At 40.9% G+C, this 26,792-nt stretch overlaps 1 protein-coding gene across 1 annotated transcript in view; it reads right to left on the bottom strand.

The window, feature by feature from the left end:
* Nucleotides 1-26,792, bottom strand: part of niban2a (niban apoptosis regulator 2a) — a 41,136-nt gene that overhangs the window by 12,257 nt on the left and 2,087 nt on the right. The window contains exons 3-7 of the mRNA XM_060891351.1: nucleotides 20,122-20,252; nucleotides 18,827-18,955; nucleotides 18,453-18,558; nucleotides 16,453-16,620; nucleotides 5,670-5,785 (exon numbers count right to left, since the gene is read on the bottom strand). Of these exons, the coding sequence (XP_060747334.1) occupies nucleotides 5,670-5,785; nucleotides 16,453-16,620; nucleotides 18,453-18,558; nucleotides 18,827-18,955; nucleotides 20,122-20,252 (650 nt within the window). The remainder of the gene's footprint in view (nucleotides 1-5,669; nucleotides 5,786-16,452; nucleotides 16,621-18,452; nucleotides 18,559-18,826; nucleotides 18,956-20,121; nucleotides 20,253-26,792) is intronic.

The following is a 26,792-nucleotide window of genomic DNA, read 5'->3' as shown; positions in this document are numbered from 1 at the left end:
CCACACCCACACCGATCACCAAGAACAGCACACACGGTCAGTCATTTCCAGATTTTTATAGGAGAAAAAAAGCAGTCAGGAAGTGAATGGAGTTTTACAACGTAGTATACACACTGCAGACAACACACGCATGCACTTTTTCCTCAATGGGTGCTTTATTTTCACCCTGCATCAGGGTGTAGACCTGACTAGAAGCAGTAATAGTGTCATTCATACACGGTTTGTTCATCGTGGTGTGTCCGAAACGGTCTTTAAATGTCTAATATAAACAGCAGTTCTGCCTAAGTAAAAGTGTGCGTGCGAGCTCGCACTGGTATAAACGTCTCAAACCATCTGCTGCTCAATTCCTTAACTTTTCATTTATGTTTATATTCCTATTTAAACTCCCCCCGTCTACCCATGGAACGTGTCGAATTTATATATTTGCATGGATTAAATACATGTAAATAAGTACTTCTGTGCTACACTGTTAAATTTCAGTTCATTTCCTTTTCTTAGGCTTAACCATGCTGCTGTTCTATTCCAGGCCTAATGGCTAATAAAGGCTTAGTATTATTTGCTCATAAGACAAATCCTAGTGCTTCTGTTAAATCACTAGGGTTTCATTTCCCTCAGACATCCACACCTCCACACATGTAGATTCAATTTGTTTCGAAGATAAAGTGAAGTGACGTGACATACGGCTAAGTACGGTGACACATACTCAGAATTCGTTCTCTGCATTTAACCCATCCAAAGTGCACACACACAGCAGTGAACACACACCCGGAGCAGTGGGCAGCCATTTATGCTACGGCGCCCGGGGAGCAGTTGGGGTGTTTGGTGCCTTGCTCAAGGGCACCTCAGTCGTGGTATTGCCGGCCCGAGATTCGAACCCACAACCTTACGGTTAGGAGTCAAACTCTCTAACCATTAGACCAGGACTTCCCACTGTCCAGTTTTGCTGTCTGTTCCCATGATAGCCTCAAAATCCTGTTCTTGTATGACAGGAGTGAACCTCAGTATGGTCTTCAGCTGTTGTAGGTCATCCACCTCAAAGTTTAATGTTTTATGCATTGTGAGATGCTTTTCTTCTCACCATGGTTGCAAAGAGTGATTATTTGAGTTACTACAGTATATCCTGCAGCTTGATCCGTTTCTTATCCACTAGACTTTCCTCCCACAGAACCATTATGTGTAAACGCTAGACACTGTTGTCTGAAATACTCAAAACAACCGGTACCAACATCCATACCACACTGATCAAACTGATGTGAAGATGATAACTGATCCGCATATGTAAGGGTTTTGGATAAAAGTGAAAGTGACGTGACATACGGTGACCCATACTCAGAATTCATTCTCTGCATTTAACCCATCCAAAGTGCACACACACAGCAGTGAACACACACACCATGAGCACACACCCGGAGCAGTGGGCAGCCATTTATGCTGCGGCGCCCGGGGAGCGGTTTGGGGGGGTTCGTTGCCTTGCTCAAGGGCACCTCAGTCATGGTATTGCCGGCGCGAACCCACAACCTTAGGGTTAGGAGTCAGACTCTCTAACCATTAGGCCACAACTTCCAAATTGTCAGCTGACTCATGATTGGACTTTGAGTGTATGTGTGTTCAAATTATGCATACTACTAAATTCATTCCTTTGCTTGTTTAATTCTATGTGTTCTGGTGTGTGTTTTACTCATGACATTACTTGTTCTATTTACTTTCCTTCCAGACTTCAATGGACCTATTAGTAGAGTAAAGTTATTAGCTTTTGACCACGATCTCAAGTGTGCAGACTATAGAAGGCCGCGGCTACGTTACGCTAGGCCTCCTAGGTGTTGCTGATGATGGTTCAAAACACAGAGTCTGTAAAGTTATCATTTGTGGAAATTGTTGACTTTCTCCTAATTTTGTGTATTTCCGAGCAGTACAGTGTTCAGTGTTTGTTCCAACAAGGCCCAATGAAGATGAACCATGAATATGATCAATTTCTAAACTGTCTGGAACTAATTCCATCAGCATCTCACAGGCTACAACAGTCTATTCATCACCTCCAGTTGGCACTGCTGAGGAGGAAGCAAGCAGCAGAAACAGCTGCAGAAACCTCTTAGAATGAAAAGATAAGCTTCGTCACCATGCTGGAACAGCAAGAACAAAAACAAATCGCCTGAATGCTCCCAACAAAGAGGAGAAGTGAGTGCCTTTAAATAAAAGGATTTGGCAGCAGGCATGGGCCAAATACAAGAGCTGTTATCGGATTGAAGTGCAGAGCTGGAAGGAGTTTAATACAGCTGCCTTCACATGCAGATACAGACCCTGATGTGCTATCACTGTCTGGTCACAAGACAAGAGGGACCTTCTTCCAGTAAATGGTAATAGATGCAACCGTTTCTGTGCCTAAGCCGAGTATGACTTGTTGACATTTTGTGAAGGGGTTATGTAGAGATCATCCTCTAGCTATGCCAGACTTTACAGACTGAATACTGGTTCACTGCAGTCAGTACTTTATTGAGGATATTGACTGAGTGACACTCACCTCGATAGAATTCAGCATTAAGACTTAAAGCGATACTCATCCACAATAAAGTGGAGCCCACTCTATGGAGCCCAGGACCAGAATTTTGTGTGATTCTTATCCTCAATAAAAGTACAGTACAAGATCAAGAATAAAGAGAAAAATGTCAATACTTTAAGCAATTCCTTTCCTTAGCAGGAAGCTGATTTAACAGTTGGATTAGTTGTATTTAAGAGTGAGTCTGTTACTGTCTGGTGATGTGGAACATCAGGACAAGTTATGAACTCTCATGACAAGTTAGATGCAGATACACAGCTTCCACCAATTCCACAGAAACCCTTCCTTGTAAGCCAGAACAGAAGAAATGGGTCTACAACTGAGTGGAGAACCCTCAGGCTCTCTTGGGTTACTAGAGTTGACCAGAGTAGGTTGACGGTGAGTATGGCAAAGCAAGGGCTTTTAACAGCTAGATGTAATTCATTCATTCATTCATCTTCTACCGCTTATCCGAACTACCTCGGGTCACGGGGAGCCTGTGCCTATCTCAGGCGTCATCGGGCATCAAGGCAGGATACACCCTGGACGGAGTGCCAACCCATCACAGGGCACACACACACACTCTCATTCACTCACGCAATCACACACTAGGGACAATTTTTCCAGAGATGCCAATCAACCTACCATGCATGTCTTTGGACCGGGGGAGGAAACCGGAGTACCCGGAGGAAACCCCCGAGGCACGGGGAGAACATGCAAACTCCACACACACAAGGTGGAGGCGGGAATCGAACCCCGACCCTGGAGGTGTGAGGCGAACGTGCTAACCACTAAGCCACCGTGCCCCCCAGCTAGATGTAATGCCAAACAAAATTTGTCAACGTTCCTAATTGCATTCGGTATGGAAATGAGTGAGAATGGGGAAAGTGCACTAGTTCCAACGGAAGCCATCCTGATAATGCTCTACTCATTCCTAAAACTTAAACATAACCCTCTGGTTTTAGCTCGATACTCTCTAAGCCAAACTCTACACAAAGCTTAATAAAAACAATAAGAACATTCCTTACTAGGATCTTCTTACTCACACAACCTTAGAGACTTAGCACCAGGTTTACAGTATCATCGCTCACTGTGTATCTACTAAACACTACTAAATCACAGAACAGCTTTTCTGGAATAACACAGAACTGCTTTGTTTAAATCCAAGTCACTAATGAAGGATAATATGTAATAAAATGTAATTACACTGTAAATTAGTGTTTTATAAAAGGCAGGTGTAGCTGCAGGGAAAACCACAGCATCATATCGATAAAAAAAAAAAAAAAAAATGCATAAAAAGAACTAAATTACACCTTTCCTAGTATAAACATTTGTCCATGGGGTGGTACTTCCAAAAGTATGTCTATTATACTGTACCTGTTCTACATCTGATTTATAGGCCTAGAAGACGGAGCGTATATATATATATATATATAGCTAGCATAGCATTTTTAAATGGATGTCATTTATACCACTTTGATTATGCTAAAAAAACACAGGATGGCAATTTTATGTAAAACAGAATGAAGTAAAAGGCTAATACAATTTTGTAATAATAATAGTAGTAATAATAATAATAATAATAATAATAATAATAATAATTATTATTATTATTATTATTATTATTATTATAAAAACCCAAAAACGTAGTTTATTTTCCTAGAAATACATTTCAAATGATGGTTGTTAAAATCCTCCCGTAACCTGTAATATGTCATGAACACAAAGTGGGATATAATGAATATATAAAGACAGAACAGTACAGATATTTACATTTTTTCTAGTGCGACTTAAAGAAGTGCTTTGAGATCTCTATCAATAAATAAATTTATTTATACCGTTTCGCTAGGTCATGGCTAAGAATACCTCAGAAGACACGTTTTTTCCCCCCCCAGACACACATTCTGCAGCCTGTGGTTCACATCTCTAATGACAGGTTTGATCACTAGCTGCCTTTTTACTCCCTGGTTTAGACGTAATTTGAGGGTTAGACCGCCTACGTAACATTAAAGCAAAGCAATGCTTGAGCTATGCACTAAGTAAAAGACCAAATGGAATGGAAAATATCTTCCATGGATCTTCAAATGAAGACTACTATAAGTATAATCTAGGTTAAAATCAGTCTGTTTAATAACAAAAGGCGAGACACATTAGCAAGAAGAATACGTGATCTGACAAAGACATCCTTTGTGTTCCAACAAGGATTGACGTTTGATTTCCTTCAGGAAAACAAAAGCGCATTTCCTTTTGGTTACTGGGGTTAAGATTGGAGTTAATTGTTTGCACAGCATTAATGATCTACATTAATAATTCAACGAGTAGAAGGATATAAAGATGGTAAGCCAAACGTGTGTGTGAGTCAGAAATGTAACTGCACTTCCACCTCTTCTTCTTCTTCTTCTTCTCCTTCCTGACTCACAGTGCTGCCTGTGTCTCACCTGACCTTCTCTACACACAAAGGCTGGATTCAGTTCACAGATGCCCCTTTTCCACCGAGGCAGTTTGAGTGCTGGTTCGGAGCCAGAGCCTAATTTGAAATCAGTTCTTTCTTTTTCGACACCCAAAGCACCGGCTCTGAACCAGGAAACAGTGGTTCTTAAGTAGCACCTAAATATTGCTGGTCTAGACTTAAGATCCGCTTGCGTCATAAGCTGGGGGCAAGGCTTAAGGTTAGCACCTGGGGGCGGGAATGTAGGGTTAAAGAATGAGCCTTTTCATCCGACGTTTGGTTGGTTAACTAAACAGCCAATCAAAACGTATTAAGTTTTCAATTACGGGACAAAACTACAGTTCTAGTCATCAGTCAGATTGAAAGGAAAATAAAATAAATCGAGAAGTTCTGTTGCACTACTGTTTCGGATTGTGCAGTGTATAAATGCCCTCATTCTCCCTCTCCTTCAGCTTCCTTCCTCATCTTATGTGAGGTCTTACGCGTGCCATTAGTTTTACTTCTGCAGATTTATTTATATCAAGAGTCAGAGAAGGCTTTTATGGGTAATTACAGCTCACAGGAACTGACTATGCAAATCTGACTGAACTGGGAAATGTGTTAGTTTTTATATCCGGTTTGACCCTATAAACAATGTGAAAGTGTCCTATTCGGACCCCGAGTTTGGGCTATGACTGGAGAACTGACCTGTGTTGGATCCCCGCACATCATTTCCCATGTTCCGTAGTGGCCTTTGGCTTGTCTGTATAGTCGCAGGGAATTGGTGAACGCTGGTGTGAGCACCTTGTTGTCCTCTGACAGACCTGCAGGAGGCATAAGAGAGCACAGTTAGTGCGATCATAGGACTACATAAGCATCGCTAATGTTTAATTATTTGGCAAAACCGGTCAATCTGGTTAAAAACATAAACATGAAATTAAACATTGATACATTATGGGTACAGGATCCCAACCCTGGTCATGAAGTACCTACTGAACACACACAGTGCATTTCCTGCTCTAACACACCCACTTCAACTTAAAAAACTGGGTTCTCTAGCGGTTTGGGGATCCTGTGCATTTGGAAAAGAATAGAGAAAAGCAATCTATACTTAAAAGAACTCTATTATTCAATATTTTGGCTTTTAAATGCTTCCTGTACTAGAAAAAGACACGGAATCGTGTTCTTCAAAAACCTTGCAAAACCTAAACCAAATCAAAAAATACACAGCAGAACAAAACCAAAATAAATCCAAACAATACAAAGCCTTAAAAAAAGGCAAAACCATAATTCAAAATAAAAATCCTAGCAAAAAAAAACAAAAACAAAAAAAAAACAAAGCAAAACAAAAAAAAAGTTGAAAAAAAAAACAAAAAACAAAAAATAAACAAAAATAGAGCAAAGCAAACATTTTTTTGTTTGCTTTGCTCTATTTTTGTTTATTTTTTTTTTTTTTTTTTTTTTTTTTAAATTTTTTTTTGTTTGTTTTTTTTTTTTTGTGTTTTTGTTTTTTTTGCTAGGATTTTTATGTTATGTACAGAAGACAGGCCACAATTCTCATATGCATTATAAGATTCTATCTGAAATATAAAATAAATAAATAAATAAATAAATAAATAAATAAATAAATAAGAGATTACAGAACCGTACACTACACAGATCATTGAAACTCTTGAAAACAGTGTGTCGTTTTAACCCTCCTCCTTTTTCTGGCTCATGATAACCTTTTAGAAGCTCTTTCCTCTCTACACAGACACACACCAGCAGGAAATAACTACACAAAAGCTGCACAAACACAGGCTGACATCAGCAGACAAGAGTCCGGACAACAGGAAAGGCAGATGATAGAGAGAGAAAGAGAGAGAGAGAGAGAGAGAGAAAGCTTGTGCTGCGATTCACACACATCCACATGTGGGCAATTTAAAGGGGCAGTTTGTAATTTCTGAAAGATTTAAAAGATACCTCCAAAAAAAAAAAAAAAAAACCCTGGGACTTTTAATTTTAGCATAATTTCATCCATCCTGACACCCTACACCTGGTTGGAGTCTGGTCACTTGGTGGTACACATTGTTGGGATAGATCTCCATGGACAACCCATGACCCATGAGATTACTGAGGATAGAACCACTTGGAGACTATCACACCATCATTGAACTACCATTGCGTCGGTCAGCTTTGTGCTCGGGTCTTCATCTGGGAACGTTTGAAGACTTTGGCAGGAAGAAATTCGTGTTAAGTCTGTAATAAACTCAGAAATTACTCTGATCTATTAGTTCATCAGGAGCTCTGGGTTGCACAATTCCACTGGCCTACAAGCCATTGTAAAAAGAACATTATTTACATTTACATTTGATTCCTGTCCAATGTCATGCAAATGATGATGAGATCATCTCCGGGAGATTTTCCTCACCATCATCACCACAGCCTTGCTCATTAAGGATATATATTAGAGAGAAATAGAAACTTTACAATTTTTATTGTTTCTATAAAGCTGTTTTGAGACAATGGCAATTGTTAAATGTGCAATACAGAGGGCGCTAAAAAAAATGACAAACCGCTCCTTTAAAAATTAGCCAATAGTTTGTGGTACACAGGAGACTTACTCCCTGTGTGTGTACGTCTGTGATTGACTCAAGGACTTACAATAACAGGATGTGAGCAAGTAAATTTTTCAGGAAAAGGAAGCCCTTTTTTGACAGAATGACAGCGCTCAGTTTTCTTGGGAACGTGTGTGAAAGTCCCACCATGCTACAGTTGATATAACTGTCCTCATAGTAGCACCGCCTACAGAGTATACACACACACACACACACACACACACACACACACACACACACAGAGGTATGCTACGTTGAGAATTCTGCCCTCACATTCAAGGCAAAGCCCTCATACAGATTTCACCCGCTACAACAGATGGGTGAAGGAGTGTGAATGGAGCAAAGTTGAATAAAAATAAAGCATGTGGTAGCATTTAAGGTGGCCTCCGAGTCTGATGTGTTTCCATCTCACATAACCACGCTCGGTGGTTAGCGAGGGCTCATGGGATGGCCCGTTGTCAGGAAACCACAGGCACGGCATGTGTGAATTTTCGAGGCAGCTCACTTTAGGTGCACAATGCCAACTCCATCTTGATCACCAGAAGCTCTGACAGCAGTTCATATGTTTCTATACGAAAAACGTCATTACTGAGTTTCTCTGCAATTGTTTTTTTTTTTTTTATTGTTATTATTTTATACACTATTATACATTATTTTTATTTTTTATTTAATTTGTTTATCAAAGAGGATAATGAGGGAACAGCAGTGTTTAGAGCTGCTGATGACGTAAGCGATTAAAGGAACTTCATGCGAATTTTTGTTCATATTTAATGTAACTATAAATAAAAAATAAAAAAAACACTGGCCAATTGCTGTGGTGTAAGAAAAATAAAACACTAAAAACATACTAACAACTATTAATAATTATTCTATCAGTTGTGAAGTTTTGGGTGTGGAAACTAATGTATTTGAACGTTAGAGAAAATTTAATCCACAAATTCTAACAGAAGCTATGAGAGCAGTGTAATATTGCAAAATAAATCATACAAACGTCACTCACACACTCATACACACACTCTCACACTCTCTCACACTTTGGATGCTGATGATTTGTAGCATCCTCTACCAATGACATAAAATCAGAACATCTTCACCGCACAGTATGAGACCATTAAAGACAGATGGCTTCATACTCAAACCTCCACACATCACTGCTAGACATCATAAAAAGTGCTACACTCTGCTGCTTCCTTGTCCTGTACGAAACTGCTCTGTAAGTCTACTATAGCTCTGTGGATTAATCTAACCTTTCATTCTGGGACTTTAGAATGAACATAAGCAGTGGTTAAGGAAAGCATCAGAAACAGGCTGATTTTTCCTGGTATAGAAAAAGGCCACAAACACACACACACACACACACACACACACACACACACACACACACACACCCCCACAGAGACACACACATCCACACACACACACACACACCCCCACACACACACAGATAGACGCACACACACAGAGAGAGACGCACACACACACACCGACCCACACACACCCCCCACACAACTACACACACATACCACACCCGCCCCACACACACACATACACACACACACACAGACACACACACCCACACACAGAGACGCACACCCACACACACAGACACTCTCACACAGAGACACACACCCACACAACTACACACACATACCACACACACACACACACACACCCCAAACAAAAACACAAGGCGTGTCCATTTACTGGGAATCTGTCATAGAAGAGGAATCAGAACGATGGGAAAAATGTGACCACAAACAAGCTGAATTAAAAATAACTTACACAGCTATACAAATGTAAATCAGAACACAGGGAGAATATTAATAACAAAAATAAACACACACCATCATTATTGAGTCATAGTCAGAGGAATGGATGTCACGAGAGGAATCCTATATGAAAGACATAATTTTTAAGAAGACATAATCGTCTTTTATTGCAAAATGTTTTGATCAGAAAGAAATAAACAGCAGCTGCTAAGGCATCAGCTCCAAAACAGCCCTTTGCACCATGAGGCCATTACTGGGTGTAACTTGAGTGACAGCTGAACAGGAACCGACTCATCTGGTTGCTATTGTGACACAACAAGACAATAGTGTCACAAAATACTGCACTGTTAAACCACAAAACGTCATCCAGTGACAAATGTGCGTCACAGGGCACTTTTCCCCCCTAAAATGACACTGAAGGGGGAAAAATCCTAAACATTTAAAATATTTATTTTGCAATTTTCACATTTCTTCACTTTTTTACATTTTCAAAGGGTTTTAGCTGATTGTTACATTTAAATTATCCAACTATCCATCCATCCACCTATCCATCCCTCCATCTATTTACTTATAATGATAATAAAAAATAAATTAATTAATTAAAAAATAAATAACTACATAATAATAATAATAATAATAGTAATTATTATTATTATTATTAATAATAATAATAATAATAATAATAATAATAATAATAATGTCATGTAAATGATGCAGTGAACATGTCTCCTGATCTTCAGTTACTATTAATACCCCAATTTTCCCCCCACTAACAGCACATCCCCCAAAGCCTTTTACTTCTCTCACACCAAACGCTAAATCCACATTTTATTCACTGACACATCATACTTAACTATTTATACCTACAAACATCTCTAAACCGTCCTTCCTTCATGACTTCTCTTTATACTGCCTCTCAAAGTTCAGAAGAAAAATCCTGCAGCTTGTCAAGTTACCTGGAAACCAGTAAACACAACAATCATCTGCCCTGAACACTGTCCTGTGGTGGAAAAACGTACAGCCTGTTAGAAAGTGCTGACACTGGAGACTCCTTCCCTAAATGTTCAATAAACATCACCATATCAACGATTCTATCGATTTTGTGTTAACAAAAAAAACACTACTGATAAATGGATTGAAAATATAAATAGTCTTAGTGTTGAGTCCTAACGAACAAGCTGTTGCTATAGAAACAATAACGCATTAGAACGAGCAGATCAGCATTGCTGACAGCATTATTGTCATTGCATCTTCTGACCAATCAGAATCCAGCTTTCAACAGCTTTTTTTTCCCCCATCAAGCTGTGGCCAAAAATACTTGATTTAGAATCAACTTTTTCTTCTTTCACTGCTACCAGAGAAGACACACGTAAACACACGTACTGTACTTACAGTAAGATTGAAGGGAAGACACACGTAAACACACGTACTGTACTTACAGTAAGATTGAAGAGAAGACACACGTAAACACACGTACTGTACTTACAGTCAGATTGAAGGGAAGACACACGTAAACACACGTACTGTACTTACAGTCAGATTGAAGGGAAGACACACGTAAACTCACGTACTGTACTTACAGTAAGATTGAAGGGAAGACACACGTAAACACACGTACTGTACTTACAGTCAGATTGAAGGGAAGACACACGTAAACACACGTACTGTACTTACAGTAAGATTGAAGGGAAGACACACGTAAACACACGTACTGTACTTACAGTAAGATTGAAGGGAAGACACACGTAAACACACGTACTGTACTTACAGTAAGATTGAAGGGAAGACACATGTAAACACACGTACTGTACTTACAGTCAGATTGAAGAGAAGACACACGTAAACTCACGTACTGTACTTACAGTAAGATTGAAGGGAAGACACACGTAAACACACGTACTGTACTTACAGTCAGATTGAAGAGAAGACATGTAAACACACGTACTGTACTTACAGTCAGATTGAAGAGAAGACACACGTAAACTCACGTACTGTACTTACAGTAAGATTGAAGGGAAGACACACGTAAACACACGTACTGTACTTACAGTCAGATTGAAGAGAAGACATGTAAACACACGTACTGTACTTACAGTCAGATTGAAGAGAAGACACACGTAAACACACGTACTGTACTTACAGTCAGATTGAAGAGAAGACACACGTAAACACACGTACTGTACTTACAGTCAGATTGAAGGGAAGACACACGTACTTGCTAAGATCACTATACTCACACATAGAAGTGAATAGAAGAGAGTTCGCTTGACGCAGAATGAAAATCGAATGAGAATCGGATATTTATCTCAGTGAGATAACTTTAGATAACTTATCAGTGCGAAATGTTTGTTTTTCCCTTTGTGGGAATCTTACACAGAATTTTAGTGGTAGCAGATGATACCTTTAAAACTTAGATGCTTACAAGCAAGCACTTGGAGCTTCTCAGGAGGCTAGGTACTGTACAAACAGAAATGCTCACTACAAACTCTTAAAGCCCTTAAATAGTGTCTACTATCATATGAGCCATTAAACACCCTTGTGGATTGTGATATGACAAAAAAAAAAACATAACAGGCATAGAATAGATGATGGAGCAATTACAGAGCAAAGTCATATTGTTTTGTCTCTTTATTTACCAGCATGTGGAACTGATCTCAAGTCCTCCAGGTGATTTCCATTTTCTTATTCCATTCCACTTTGTATACATTTTCTATATAAGGTTGAATAAAAGTATATTGTTTTATTCTAAATGCGGATTAAATATGTATGTCAGTGTGAAGCCTTTCGTGCAGGAACCCATATGTTCATCTATTTTCAGAACTTCCCAGCAAATAAAAAGAACGGCAGTGTGTTGTCAGTCCTGCACTCTTTCATCCACTCGATCACATACAAAAGCCTTTTAAATTAAAGATGAGGAACACAGCCCTAAGCTTTACCTACAAAAATTTAAAACGGGAGCTGTACACAGTCTGGGATTGTAATGTCAGGTCGAGGACATGTACATGGTTATTGTAGCAGTAAGTGACACGAACAGGTTGGAATAAGCCTGATTACTGCTTTCACTGATGTATACATGCCACACACACACACGTACACACACACACACACACACACACAGGCATGCACGCACAGACACATGCACGCACAGACACGCACACAGACAGACACACGCATGTACGCACAGACACATGCACGCACAGACACGCACACAGACAGACACACGCATGTACGCACAGACACATGCACGTACGCACAGACACACGCAAGTACGCACAGACACGCATGCAGACACACGCATGCAGACACGCACGCACAGACACACACACGCACAGACACACACACGCACAGACACACACACGCACAGACACACGCACGCACACACACGCACGCACACACAGACACACGCACGCACGCACAGACACACGCACGCATGCACAGACAAACGCATAGACCCTCGTGCGCACACAGACACAGACATTATTACTATATTTAAACTACATTCTGAAAAAAAAAGTGGGAATTTACTTTGTAACATCTAACTAATCAGGGGATCGGATTCAACTTCAATTGATGGATTGGATTTGAAAATGAAAAAAATTGTAAAAAGAAATTCTAAACTACTTGCATAGTTTCAGACAATGTAGTGCTTAAAAAACAGTCCGATTCAGTACAGCAAAAAAAAAAATCTTTCTACCTTCGGAGTCCTGACTTAAAGAATATCCGAGTTACAGAATGAAGAACACAGTCATTCCAGGGCTTTAATATACCCAAAGGATTGTGCTTTTAAGACAGGAATATTAGCAGGGATATAATTAAGAATATCTTAAAATAGTGCAAGAAAGAGAAAGTGAACAGAAGGAGAAAGTAAAACACTCACAGTGGCATTGAGGGCTTTAGCCTGGAACGTACAAAACAAGGGGACAAAATAAATAGCTGTAGGAGTTATAATTCTAGGTTTAGATAGAACCAGGGTCTAATGTACAGCAAATGGTTTGTAATAGAGAACAGAGAGCAGAAAAGCATCTCTGAATACACAACACACTGAACGCTAAGGTGCATGAGCTACATCAGGACCAGTCCTATCGGTCAGAAACAGAGAATCAGAGCACAGGCGGACAAAACGCAGACAGTTTTAGCGAAAGAAGCTTGAAAAGATCTTTTTTCAGCAGAATATTTGAGTTACTATGGCCTTCCTGTCCGCTCGAAGCAGTCTGGCCATTCTCCTCTGACTTCCCTGAATCAGCATGGTGTTCAGAAGGTGTTTCTGTTCTTAGAATTAACTCTATATAAACTCTATATCGTCACCTTTGTCTACATTTCCACGCAGGTCTAGACAAGCTCAAATTCCTTAAATATGCAAAGAATTACGCATGTGTTCTTTTTTTTCTACTTCTGTATGATTTCATTTTGGTCCTAACCCTCATGTGTTGTAATGTAACGGAGTACAAATACTTCGTTACTGTACTTAAGTAGAAATGTTACGTATCTGTACTTTACTTTGCTATTTAAATTTATGTCAACTTTCACTTTTACTCCACTACATTTCCTAGATAAAATGTATACTTTTACTCCGTTATATTTCCACTAGGCGTCTTCGTTACTCGTTACTACAATAATAAAATCAGAAGAAATGTGCGCGACTGCAATAAGGGAGGTTTGGCGAATCACTGCTCCCAGATTACATTACGCTCCTCCGCACGCACTATTTCAGCGTAATGTTGCTAAAGGAGGAGGAAGCACAACTGAAACCGCAATGGAAGCACCTCCTGGAGAACCTCCCGTTATCGTAGACGACCAGTGTTGTAATATAACGGAGTACAAATACTTTGTTACTGTACTTAAGTAGAAATTTCACTTTACAATTTTTAATTTACTTCGCTATTTAATATATGAGGTTTGGCGAATCACTGCTCCGAGATTGCATTACGCTCCGCAAGCTCTACGGAGAAGCACAGGCACGTGCAGCGTGCACGCGCAGTCAGAGCTGAGGCATTTATCTATAACGTTAATCGGCGGAAATTACCAGAGTTGATAGCACAAACAAAATATTAATGCAAACAATCCATTCAATACTAGATAAAAATAACATTTATTGATTTGGTCTTTGTCTTGTGAATATTTTTTTTTTATTAATGACTGCATTCATTGGACTCACTGTTTGTAGAGAATGCATACTGTACATACTGATTTGATTCAAGACTGGCATAATGCATAAAATTTTGGTGTCCACTTTTGCCATTTAATAATACCATAACGTTTGGCTTACTATGTAGTCATATAATATATAATACAAAACTCTTCTTGTTTTAAATTCTCACTGATGGTTAAAACCCCCTAAAGATGAAACCCTAGAACCGCCCCTGCTCTTATACCTACCGAAAATCACTGAAATTTTACTTTTTACTTTTACTTCAGATACTTAAGTACATTAAATATCAGAAAATGACTTTTGATACTTAAGTACAGTAAATATCAGATACTTTAAGACTTTTACTTGAGTAATATTCTAAAAGGTAACTTTCACTTCTACCAAAGTCTTTTTCTAGTACGATACTTGTACTTTTACTGAAGCATTGCTTTCTAATACTTTATACAACACTGCTCCTGAGTCGCATCTACCCAACATAAGCAGTACTTATGATGAGTGCATCAGAACTTAGGCTGATTATTTCCTAGTAAAGACCACACCGGTGCCGAACAAAAACAAAAAGGTGTGTCTGTTTAAAGCTAGTCAATGTCAGCAAAAGAATTTGAGACAAATATGTGACACTAAACAAGCAGAGAAAAAAAACGCATGTTGCACGAACTCTGATTTCCGCCTACATCAAATAAACGAGAGTTTTCAGAGTTTTCGATTGAACTGGAAACTGTGTTAAGTTCAGGGAGACGGAGGAGAAAAACGATCTCGGAAAGCTAATTACAAATCATAAGCCATTTAACCTATTGCTTTGGGTATTGTAGGAAATTTGTTTGCAGACCTGTACAACCAAAAAAATAAATAAATAAATAAATAAAAAAAATCAAGCACTAATTCGACTATTCGACTGCTAAAGCTGAGAAAACACGAGTATCTGCCTCAAATTAGTGCTCTGAGACAAAAACACTACTATACATATACGTACATGTATAAAGAACTGGTTTGAATCATCAGCATGTGCAATTCGCCAACAACAAATTCCTTTGCGCTTTCTCACACTGTCATGGACTGAATTGTATTAAAGGAATCCAAGCTTTCATGTAGTGACACAAACAGGTACACACACACACACACACACACACACACTCACAAACCCACCCATGCTGCTTTATGTTTTGAACAATGGCAGTTATGCAAAACAGAGATGATTAGCGAGGGTGTAGCTGTTACAATAATGGCTAAGAGTTGCGCTTAAGGTGGTGTGTGTCTTCAGGACGATGCTAAGAGGAAACAGACAACAGACGGGGATGAAGGAAGTTGACAGATTAGTTGTATGTAAAAGTATGTGAAAGTGTGAGGTGACCCCATTTTTACCTGGGACCGCCATTTGTATTAGATCTCGGATCCTAGATTAGGATTTACTTTGTACATATAAATGAACAGTGAAATTCTTTTTTCGCATATCCCAACTTCGGAGGTTGGGGTCAGAGTGCAGGGTCAGGCATGATACAGCACCCCTGGAGCAGAGAGGGTTAAGGGCCTTGCTCAAGGGCCCAACAGTGGCACCTTGGCAATACTGGGGCTTGAACCCTGATCCTCCGATAAACACTGGAGAGTCTTAACCGACTGAGCCACCACTGCCCAAATTCCTTCACTAGAAGTAAAGTAAAGGAACATGTTCCAGCACATGACAATGCCCCGGTGCATAAATCAACAATTATGAAAGTCAATGGTCTGCCAAGACTGGAGTGTAAAAACGCCAATGGCCTTCAAAGATGCTTGAACTTAACCCCAATCATAGAAATGCAGCCAGAGTGCTTAATGTTACTCATCTCTTTAACAGCATAGGGATCAATATCATTGTGTAGCACATACTTGTACTCAAACCTGGTCTGAAAGAATTGACGTCAACGCTCAAGACACATGAAACAACAACACCGGTTTATACAGAATCATCGAATCAAGTGTGTGTTCTTAAAGGAACTCACCGTTGTTAGTGTGTCTGATGCAGTCCTGGAAAACAGCGAGCCACTTCGTCTGCTCTTTCTCAGTCCTCACGGTGAAGTAGTGATGACGAGCGTACGGGTGCCACAAGATCAACACAAAGCTGGGGGCGCTTTTCAGAAACGGGGAAGATTCCCGTTTCGCCTTTAGGTCTACAATCCAAGAAGAATACACAACACATCAGACTGGATGGCTGATCAAAGCTGTAAGTTTCCTTTCAGAGAGTTAAGAGTTTAAATCCCAGCTGACACCATTGGGGTCCTCATTAGCTGAACCTTTGTTGCATTGGCCTGTAAATATTGAATCTTTCTCATTCTGAATAGTTTACTTGAAGTAACTCAGCAATGTTTAGCTAGCTAAAGGAAAAAGAAGGTGTTTTTCTCTCTTTCTCTTCACCACTAGAAATATTCCAATTCACATGTAACCATGTATAACATTCATTTCGTTTCAGTTTAATTTTCCTGATAGAATCTCAACAGGCATTTTAAAATACCTCAAAGTAAAGAAATAGATTATATATTGCTCTAAAGCGTGTTTATGAAAAACCTGATGTTATATTGTCCTGGTAAAAACATTTCATTCGATTACAGAGTGGATTGTTATTTTAAAAAAAAAAAAAAAAAAAAAAACAATCCACTCTGTAATAAGTTGGGTTTTTTTTTAGATTCTGCTGTTATTTATAATCAACTGGGAAGGAGTTTTTTTTTTTTTTATTTATTATTTTTTTGTGTGGAAAGCATAAACACAGAATACCTTTTTTTAAAGTTACGTAACTAACTTAAAATAATAGAGAAGACACGCGTCACTGTGAAACTCTCTCACTCTCACTCACTCATCTTCTACCGCTTATCTGAACTACCTCGGGTCACGGGGAGCCTGTGCTTATCTCAGGCGTCATCGGGCATCAAGGCAGGATACACCCTGGACGGAGTGCCAACCCATCGCAGGGCACACACACACACACATTCACTCACGCAATCACACACTACGGACAATTTTCCAGAGATGCCAATCAACCTACCATGCATGTCTTTGGACCGGGGGAGGAAACTGGAGTACCCGGAGGAAACCCCCGAGACACGGGGAGAACATGCAAACTCCACACACACAAGGTGGAGGTGGGAATCGAACCCCCAACCCTGGAGGTGTGAGGCGAACGTGCTAACCACTAAGCCACCGTGCCCCCCACTGTGAAACTTTCATTAATAAACGGTTGATTATGAGGTTGATTATTTCAGTGAAGCCATATTTGGACAATTTTGAGTAGTTCTGACTTTCATCATCTTCTACTGCTTATCCGAACTACCTCGGGTCACGGGGAGCCTGTGCCTATCTCAGGCGTCATGGGGCATCAAGGCAGGATACACCCTGGACGGAGTGCCAACCCATCGCAGGGCACACACACACACTCTCATTCACTCACGCAATCACTCACGCAATCACACACTAGGGACAATTTTCCAGAGATGCCAATCAACCTACCATGCATGTCTTTGGACCGGGGGAGGAAACTGGAGTACCCAGAGGAAACCCCCGAGACACGGGGAGAACATGCAAACTCTACACACACAAGGTGGAGGCGGGAATCGAACCCCAACCCTGGAGGTGTGAGGCGAACGTGCTAACCACTAAGCCACCGTGCCCCCCTAGTTCTGACTTTGAGTTTCATTTAAAAAAATATGCAATTGAAGCAAGAAATGACAATGCTCTAATTTGCACGTTACAAAAATGCAATTCAATATTTCATATCAGCAAACTCAAGAATTTTTTAGCTGCATCGATCAAAAAAAAAAAAAAGTCCTTTGGGGACTGATAATCCAGCGTATGAAATTTAACTGAATGACTTTTGATTATAAGCGTTAATCCGCTCAGCTCGGTTTAAGAGCTAGGGCGTATCAGGGAATGTTTTCCAGTTCCAGCTAGAACACACATCTTCCTCATCCTCATCCTCTCACACTCGTATGCTCACACGCTCGTCCCTCACCAGGCAGGCAGCTGTTCAGCAGGTCCAGGTACTCGTCCATGGAGGTCAGGACTTTGTATCCAGCACAATTAACGATTTCTCTGGAATGCAGACCCCTTTCATAAGCCTGAGGAAGAAGACGATAAAGATAATAAAGCTGAGCTTCACACTACGGGGCCATGTTTACAGTTGAGTGTCTTATCTTGACTGCATTATTATATGACAAATGAATTGTTATTTATTCCACATTATTCCAAGTGTTTTGAAGGATAAAATCAGAAATCACTGCTCTAAGGTTAGGTCATGTGACCTCTGGAAAAAAAAAGGAGGACACAAATAAAGGAACGCATTTTAAAATCGTTTTGTTCGCTTTAGAAGTGTAAGAGTGTCCTCACCAGTCTGCTGTCGTAGAAGCTGATATTGTAAGAGTTGCCCACGTATATAAAGCGGTTCCTCCATTTCTTATTCTCATCCAAATACTGAAACAGATCTCCGGAGAAGATGGATTTGTCCTGAAGTGGATCCTGAATTTAAAAAAATAATTAATTATTTCCGTCCTGTCATGTTTCTCACAATCTCATAATAAATAAATTTGACAGAAAGGCTGTGATAACATTCTTGTAAATTTTGATCTGAAGACTAAAATAGCGACGGTTTTAGGGTTTTTTTTCCCCCAGGCTGGGGTGGTGTATAATAAGAACTGGGCAGCAAGCCTAGGAGACAAATTGCATGCTATGTACAATTTCTACGTGCTTTTGTTTATGTCTGGCGCTCAGAGAAATGACTTGAGATGACGAACGATAAAGCAGGGCAAACCGAGCAGATGTTGCTATCTTTGGCACATCTGCACATGCTGATCATATACTAATTGATCATTTTCCATATACTTTCCCACTTCGATTTTTAGTGTCATTTTACTGAATGATTCTATTCTATTCTATTTTTAAAACATAGCACAGATATAGTAGTGTGTAAAATTTAATTGGAGTGTATTTAATGTCAACTCAATTGAAATGAATGTAAAAAAATATATGGAACTGTGGAAAATCCAGGAATTTAAATCAGGCACGAGTAAATATGATGCTATCTGTTTGCGTACTGTGGCTCCTACTTTTACTGGAAGACTGGATTATACTCTTAAAATAATTTTTTTGGCATCATAACATGACCATGGCTTTTTTTTTTAACACTGGACGAGATCCAAAACTGCAAAAGATCCAAAAAACACCAAAAAAAAAATAACGAAAAAAAAAAAACACTTCCCCAAAATTTCCCCCTCAGACTTTACATGTTCAAAGTCTTTGTCTTGCTTAGTTTTAAATATCAGTAGGTGTATCATTAAAATAGGGAGATGAAATTTCTAACTTTTTTATCTCTGCAAAATGGGTGCCTTTACAGTATATGATTCCATAGCTTTCCAAAATCTTTCCATGATCCCTGTGCTACTATGAATAAACCACACACCCATTAGACATGTACAGTAAGGGAGGTTAGGCGTAGTGCTGATTCTGCGATTCATGCACAGGGATTTAATTGTCCGTACCAAAAAAAGAAAGCAGTTTGCATTTCGATTCAACAGAATCACCAGATCACCACGCCGACCTGAATACGGCGAAACACAGATGGTGTATGTAGCCGCGTGAATAGTTTATTCACCCGGAATGGGTGGAAGTGTGTATGAGGACGTTACCTTGCGGTGTAAGAGCTGTATCTGTGCGTTTCCTCCTCCCTCGATCTCAAAACGTACGCTGTTAAAAAGAGCCACTGCATACTGCTGTCTGTACACCTTCCCGAACTCTGTCATCACCTTTCTGGTATGAGCTGAAACACACACACAAAAATATTTTATCAGGCTAAAGAAGACCAAAAGTTATATATAACAAAACAAAGTTCAATCAGAAAGCAGGTATGTACGTTTTGTGATCGTTTCTTTTATGTAAAGAACATAAATTCCTCATCAGCGAGCATTTATCGACAAAATTGCTTTCATAACAATAAGAAGAAACGGCTTGCGTGAAACCTCGGCCATATTTCAAAGCATTTGTTTAGGCTGCATAATCACCACACAAACCCGGAGTAAGCCAGACATGTAGTGTGGAAGAGGGTCTATTGGGAGTCATACAGGCATTACAAATGGTGTGGGTATGTGTGTGTGTGTGTGTAGGTGTCTGCATCCTAGCTCAATCTTCAGACAAACTTTACACACTGATCATTCATTCATTCATTTACTACCGATCCGAACTATCTCAGGTCACGGTGAGCCTGTGCCTATCTCAGGCGTCATCGGGCATCAAGGCAGGATACACCCTGGACGGAGTGCCAACCCATCGCAGGGCACACACACACACTCATTCACTCACACAATCACACACTACGGACAATTTTCCAGAGATGCCAATCAACCTACCATGCATGTCTTTGGACCGGGGGAGGAAACCGGAGTACCCGGAGGAAATCCCCGAGGCACGGGGAGAACATGCAAACTCCACACACACAAAGCGGAGGCGGGAATCGAACCCCCAACCCTGGAGGTGTGAGGCGAACGTGCTAACCACTAAGCCACCGTGCCCCCCTACACACTGATCATCAAAGCTATAAAACAACTATTCAGTTAAACAACTATTAGCACTTAGTAGTCCTTAGTCAATAGAATCTTCAACTTTGTCAACAACAGCAGCAGCTCCATCACTTTAATTCTCAATAAGAGCACCTTGGGGAGATTTTAGAAGACTCCTAAATACATATTTTCAGAGGAAAAGCGTTGTTTAATGTCGTTAAGGAGAACAACAGTCCATTAATACATGTTTAACGGTCGTTCGAGTGTCCGACGTGGCATCTTTGTGTGTACGTTCTGATCGTGTCTGGATTCGAAAGAGAAGTTGAGGATTTGTCTGCCATTTATAGTGTATTTACTTATGACTGACTGCTCACATTCAGTGTAGGAGTTTATTATTGGTTTAAAGTCAGATGGTGGGATATGATCATCTGTGATTCATATCCTGAAGGCTTGATATGATAAAACTACACAACAAAAACGCCACTTTCTGAGTCAGTACTGAACATGAGGTATGTAGGTGTTATTGTGTCATAAAATGTCCCAGCCAATTACAGTCCGATATGCAAGTGCAGGACTTTTGTTGTGTTGTTTCTATTATCTTCAATACAAGCTGAGTGATTATTTTGATTTGGAAACCAGGATGTTGCTAAAAGACTCCCACGAACAGTGTTTTACGAAACTCATCAAGAGAGATGGGAGACATGCTTAAGTCTCTAGGTAATTAAACAAAATAAGGCCTGAGGGGGAAAAATGAGCTAATAATTGCACTCATAGTATGTCACTTATATAACAAGGAAAAGCAATTTATTTTAAATACCGAGACAGGGCATGCTTCTGCCCTCGACTGACGTTATGCAGTTCATGTCACTGTTCTTTGTAATGACAGTAACATTTCTCTCTAAATTACTGTCTGTCTAAGTCATTGAATGTGACATGTGACTCAGAGCCCAATCATGGCTTGGGGAATGTTCTGGTTTGTTTAAGGTGGACTGGTCAGATAGTGTGTGTGTGTATGTGTGTGTTTATCAGGAAGGAATCAACTGTTCACTGAGGAAGAGAAGGAAGGTTTTGTGTGTGTGTGTGTGTGTGTGTGTGTGTGTCTCATATAGTAACATCCTCTAGCCTCTAGAACTATACACCAGTGCCTTACAGTGCGCTAATCTAAACATTCTATTGGTTTGTATTTCAGCTAGCAGAATAACCTAAATACAAAAGTAAACACACACAGTAATCCTCCTGAATCATTTTATCGGTTTGTCAATTTGTGTGTGTGTGTATCATTATTCCTCTACAGATGAAGACAACATGCAGTTTGTCATGTAACGTAGCTGAAAGCCTGGATTTCCAAAACAAAGCCAACACACAGTTGATCCAGAGGAGTAAACTTCATGCAGGTTTTGTATCATATAAAGGTTCAATCATTCAAAATGATTTATTATGTGAGCAGAAAACCGTCTTGGAACGCACAACACGTACACCTTGAGTCGCGTCTACCTTCCTGTCACGTACTGTATAACCCGTACTCCGTCACTGTAGACTCAAATCCCAGGTGTCAACACTGATGTAGTCGAGCCACCTCTTGGTTCTGGATTCTGGGATGCTTTTCTGCTCACCACGGTTATAAACAGTGATGATTTGGGTGACTGTATCCTTCCTGACAGCTTGACAAGGTGTCCAAACAACGACTACCACTGGCAGGATGTTTTGTGCACCATAGAGAGAATGCCGTGTGTGAAAAATCCAGTATTCTGTAATACTGGAACCAACAACCATGCCAATCATGGCATGGTTGTTGGTTCCAGTATTACAGAATACTGGATTTTAATCATACTGGGATCACACTTTTTTCCACTATTGTGAACATTATCATTATGAATTTCTTCATGATTTTATACAGAAATGACTGGATGACTGCATTAAGTGCGCAATGTTCTGTAAGTATATGCTGTTAGCATCCATAAATATTGTGGCCATAACATTTGGCTTTGCCACACACCTGTACTCCTTTCCCAGGAACGTCAGGTCTATCTGCCAACCTGTAATCAGCAGGAGTTTCTGGCTATCCTCAAGCCCACTAGATATTAATCAGACTCCTCCGTACCAGTGTACGTGGGTGTGTTGATTCAGCTTGCCCACTGTGTCATTACCTCTCTAGGGGATGCGCTTTAATAATAAATACCCTTCGGTCCTGAAAGCTCCCTCATGCTTGATTAACCTTCTCTCCCTCATACCTGCACCCTGAGTCAGCACAATTTCACTCATTTGTTCTCTCACACAGATTTAGCCACAGATTGCCACAGCAAAGAAAACGCAGTAACTATGAAGCCTAAAATCATCAAAACTGTGCATCACAATTCATTTGACAATAAATACAATTTGATTCACACAAATACATAATGCATGTCAATTTGTAAAGATATAGTCTCTCTCTCTTCCTCCCTCTCTGTCTCTCTCTGTCTTCCTCTCTGTCTGTCTCTCTCTCTCTCCCCTTCCTCTCTGTCTCTCTCTCGCCCTTCCACTCTCTCTCTCTCTCTCTCTCTCTCTCTCTCTCTCCCGTCCACTCGGTCTCTGTCTCTCTCTCTTCCTCTGTCTCGCTCCCGCTTCCTCTCTGTCTCTCTCACTCCCTTCCTCTCTCCCCTTTCCTCTCTCCCCCTCCCTCTCTCCACCCTTTCCTCTCTCTCTCTCTCTCTCTCTCTCTCTCTCTCTGTGTCTCTTCCTCTGTCCCTTCCCCTCTGTCCCTTTCCTCTCTCTCTCTCTCTCTCTCTCTCTCTTCCTCTGTCTCTTCCTCTGTCCCTTCCCCTCTGTCCCTTTCCTCTCTCTCTCTCCTTTCCTGTCTCCCTTCCCTTTACTCTCTCCTTTCCTCTGTCTCCCTTCCCTTTACTCTCTCTCTCTCTCCTTTTCTCTGTCTCCCTTCCCTTTACTCTCTCCTTTCCTCTGTCTCCCTTCCCTTTACTCTCTCTCTCTCTCTCTCTCTCTCTCTCTCTCTCTGTCTCCCTTCCCTTTACTCACTCACTCTCTCTCTCTCTCTCTCTCTCTCTCTCTCTCTCCTTTTCTCTGTCTCCCTTCCCTTTACTCTCTCTCTCTCTCTCTCTCTCTCCTTTTCTCTGTCTCCCTTCCCTTTACTCTCTCTCTCTCTCTCTCTCTCTCTCTGTCTCCCTTCCCTTTACTCTCTCTATCTCTCCCTATATCAGCTGTTCAGAGATCAGTTTATGAGGGATGACAATTTTATAAAAAAAAAAATAAAGCAAAAAATTTTTTTTAATAACATTTTTATAAAAAAATAAAGCAATTAGTTTATTTATATTGATTGAAACAGAACTCTAGGGTCCTGGTAAAAAGGTTACTATTGCTGTTAGTGCGTCATCTATAATGTATGAAGCTGAATGGAACTTGTGTGCATGTGTGTGTGTGTGTGTTATGCTCCATTCACATGTCTCTGAAGTTGTCAGTAGGCCTTCCTACTACTGGTTGTCATAGTAACAGTGTTTAGCAGTGGGTGGAGCAATGACATTCCACTTGACAACAAATCAGTTTTCTTGCTGCTAACACGAAACATTATGGAGGGAGATTTGGTGCCATTCTGTACTGATGCTCTTGTCTAAGCAGATGAACTTCTATATTAGCAATACATCACTGTGTTAAAAGTTTAACACACATTTGTCCTGCCTGAAAATTATGTCAGTATAATAAATACAGACAAAGAAACAGGACGGGAATAAAAGGGTGAACTCGTGAACAAGTTAGGGTCTAAAAACAAATGTTTGTGGAAGGAACAATATGCTAATTACACTCAGACACTCACACACACACACACACTCACTCACTCACACACAGACACTCACACACACACACTCACTCACTCACACACAGACACTCACACACAGACACACACACACTCACTCACACATACACACTCACTCAATCACACGCAGACACACACACACACACACGCAGACACACACTCACACACACTCACACAGACACTCACACACACTCACACAGACACAGACACTCACACACACACAGACACTCACACACACACAGACACTCACACACACACAGACACTCACACACACACAGACACTCACACACACACAGACACTCACACAGACACAGACACTCACTCACACAGACACTCACTCACACAGACACAGACACTCACTCACAGACACACACACAGACACTCACTCACACAGACACAGACACTCACTCACACAGTCACAGACACTCACTCACTCAAACAGACACAGACACTCACTCACTCACACAGACACAGACACTCACTCACACAGACACAGACACTCACTCACACAGACACAGACACTCACTCACACAGACACAGACACTCACTCACACAGACACAGACACTCACTCACACAGTCACAGACACTCACTCACACAGTCACAGACACTCACTCACTCACACAGACACAGACACTCACTCACTCACACAGACACAGACACTCACTCACTCACACAGACACAGACACTCACTCACTCACACAGACACAGACACTCACTCACTCACACAGACACAGACACTCACTCACTCACACAGACACAGACACTCACTCACTCACACAGACACAGACACTCACACAGACACTCACTCACTCACACACACACAGACACTCACACACACACACACAGACACTCTCACACACACACAGACACTCTCACACACACACACAGACACTCACACACACAGACACTCACACACACACAGACACTCACACACACTCACACTCACACTCACACAGACACAGACATTCACTCACACAGACACAGACACTCACTCACACAGACACAGACACTCACTCACTCACACAGACACTCACTCACACAGACACTCACTCACACAGACACTCACTCACTCACACAGACACTCACTCACTCACACAGACACTCACTCACTCACACAGACACTCACTCACTCACACAGACACTCACTCACTCACACAGACACAGACACTCACTCACACAGACACAGACACTCACTCACACAGACACAGACACTCACTCACACAGACACAGACACTCACTCACTCACACACACACACTCACACACACACAGACACTCACACAGACACTCACACAGACACTCACACAGACACTCACACAGACACTCACACAGACACAGACACAGACACAGACACTCACACAGACACTCACTCACACAGACACAGACACTCACTCACTCACAGACACTCACTCACTCACTCACTCACACAGACACAGACACTCACTCACTCACACAGACACAGACACTCACTCACACAGACACTCACACACAGACAGACACTCACACACCCACACAGACAGACACTCTCACACACACAGACAGACACTCTCACACACACAGACAGACACTCTCACACACACAGACAGACACTCTCACACACACAGACAGACACTCTCACACACACAGACAGACACTCACACACACACAGACAGACACTCACACACACACACACACACACACACACAGACAGACACTCACACACACACACACAGACAGACACTCACACACACACACACAGACAGACACTCACACACACACACACACACACAGACAGACACTCACACACACACACACAGACAGACACTCACACACACACACAGACAGACACTCACACAGACAGACACTCACACACACACAGACAGACACTCACACACACACAGACAGACACTCACACACACACACAGACACACACACACAGACACACACTCACACAGACAGACACTCACACAGACAGACACTCACACACACACAGACAGACACTCTCACACACACAGACAGACAC

This window comes from Tachysurus vachellii, chromosome 17 (assembly GCF_030014155.1).
Source record: "Tachysurus vachellii isolate PV-2020 chromosome 17, HZAU_Pvac_v1, whole genome shotgun sequence".
Lineage (NCBI taxonomy): Eukaryota > Metazoa > Chordata > Actinopteri > Siluriformes > Bagridae > Tachysurus > Tachysurus vachellii.
Note: the sequence above shows the minus strand (reverse complement) of the source record. Positions and strands in the feature narration are given on the sequence as shown.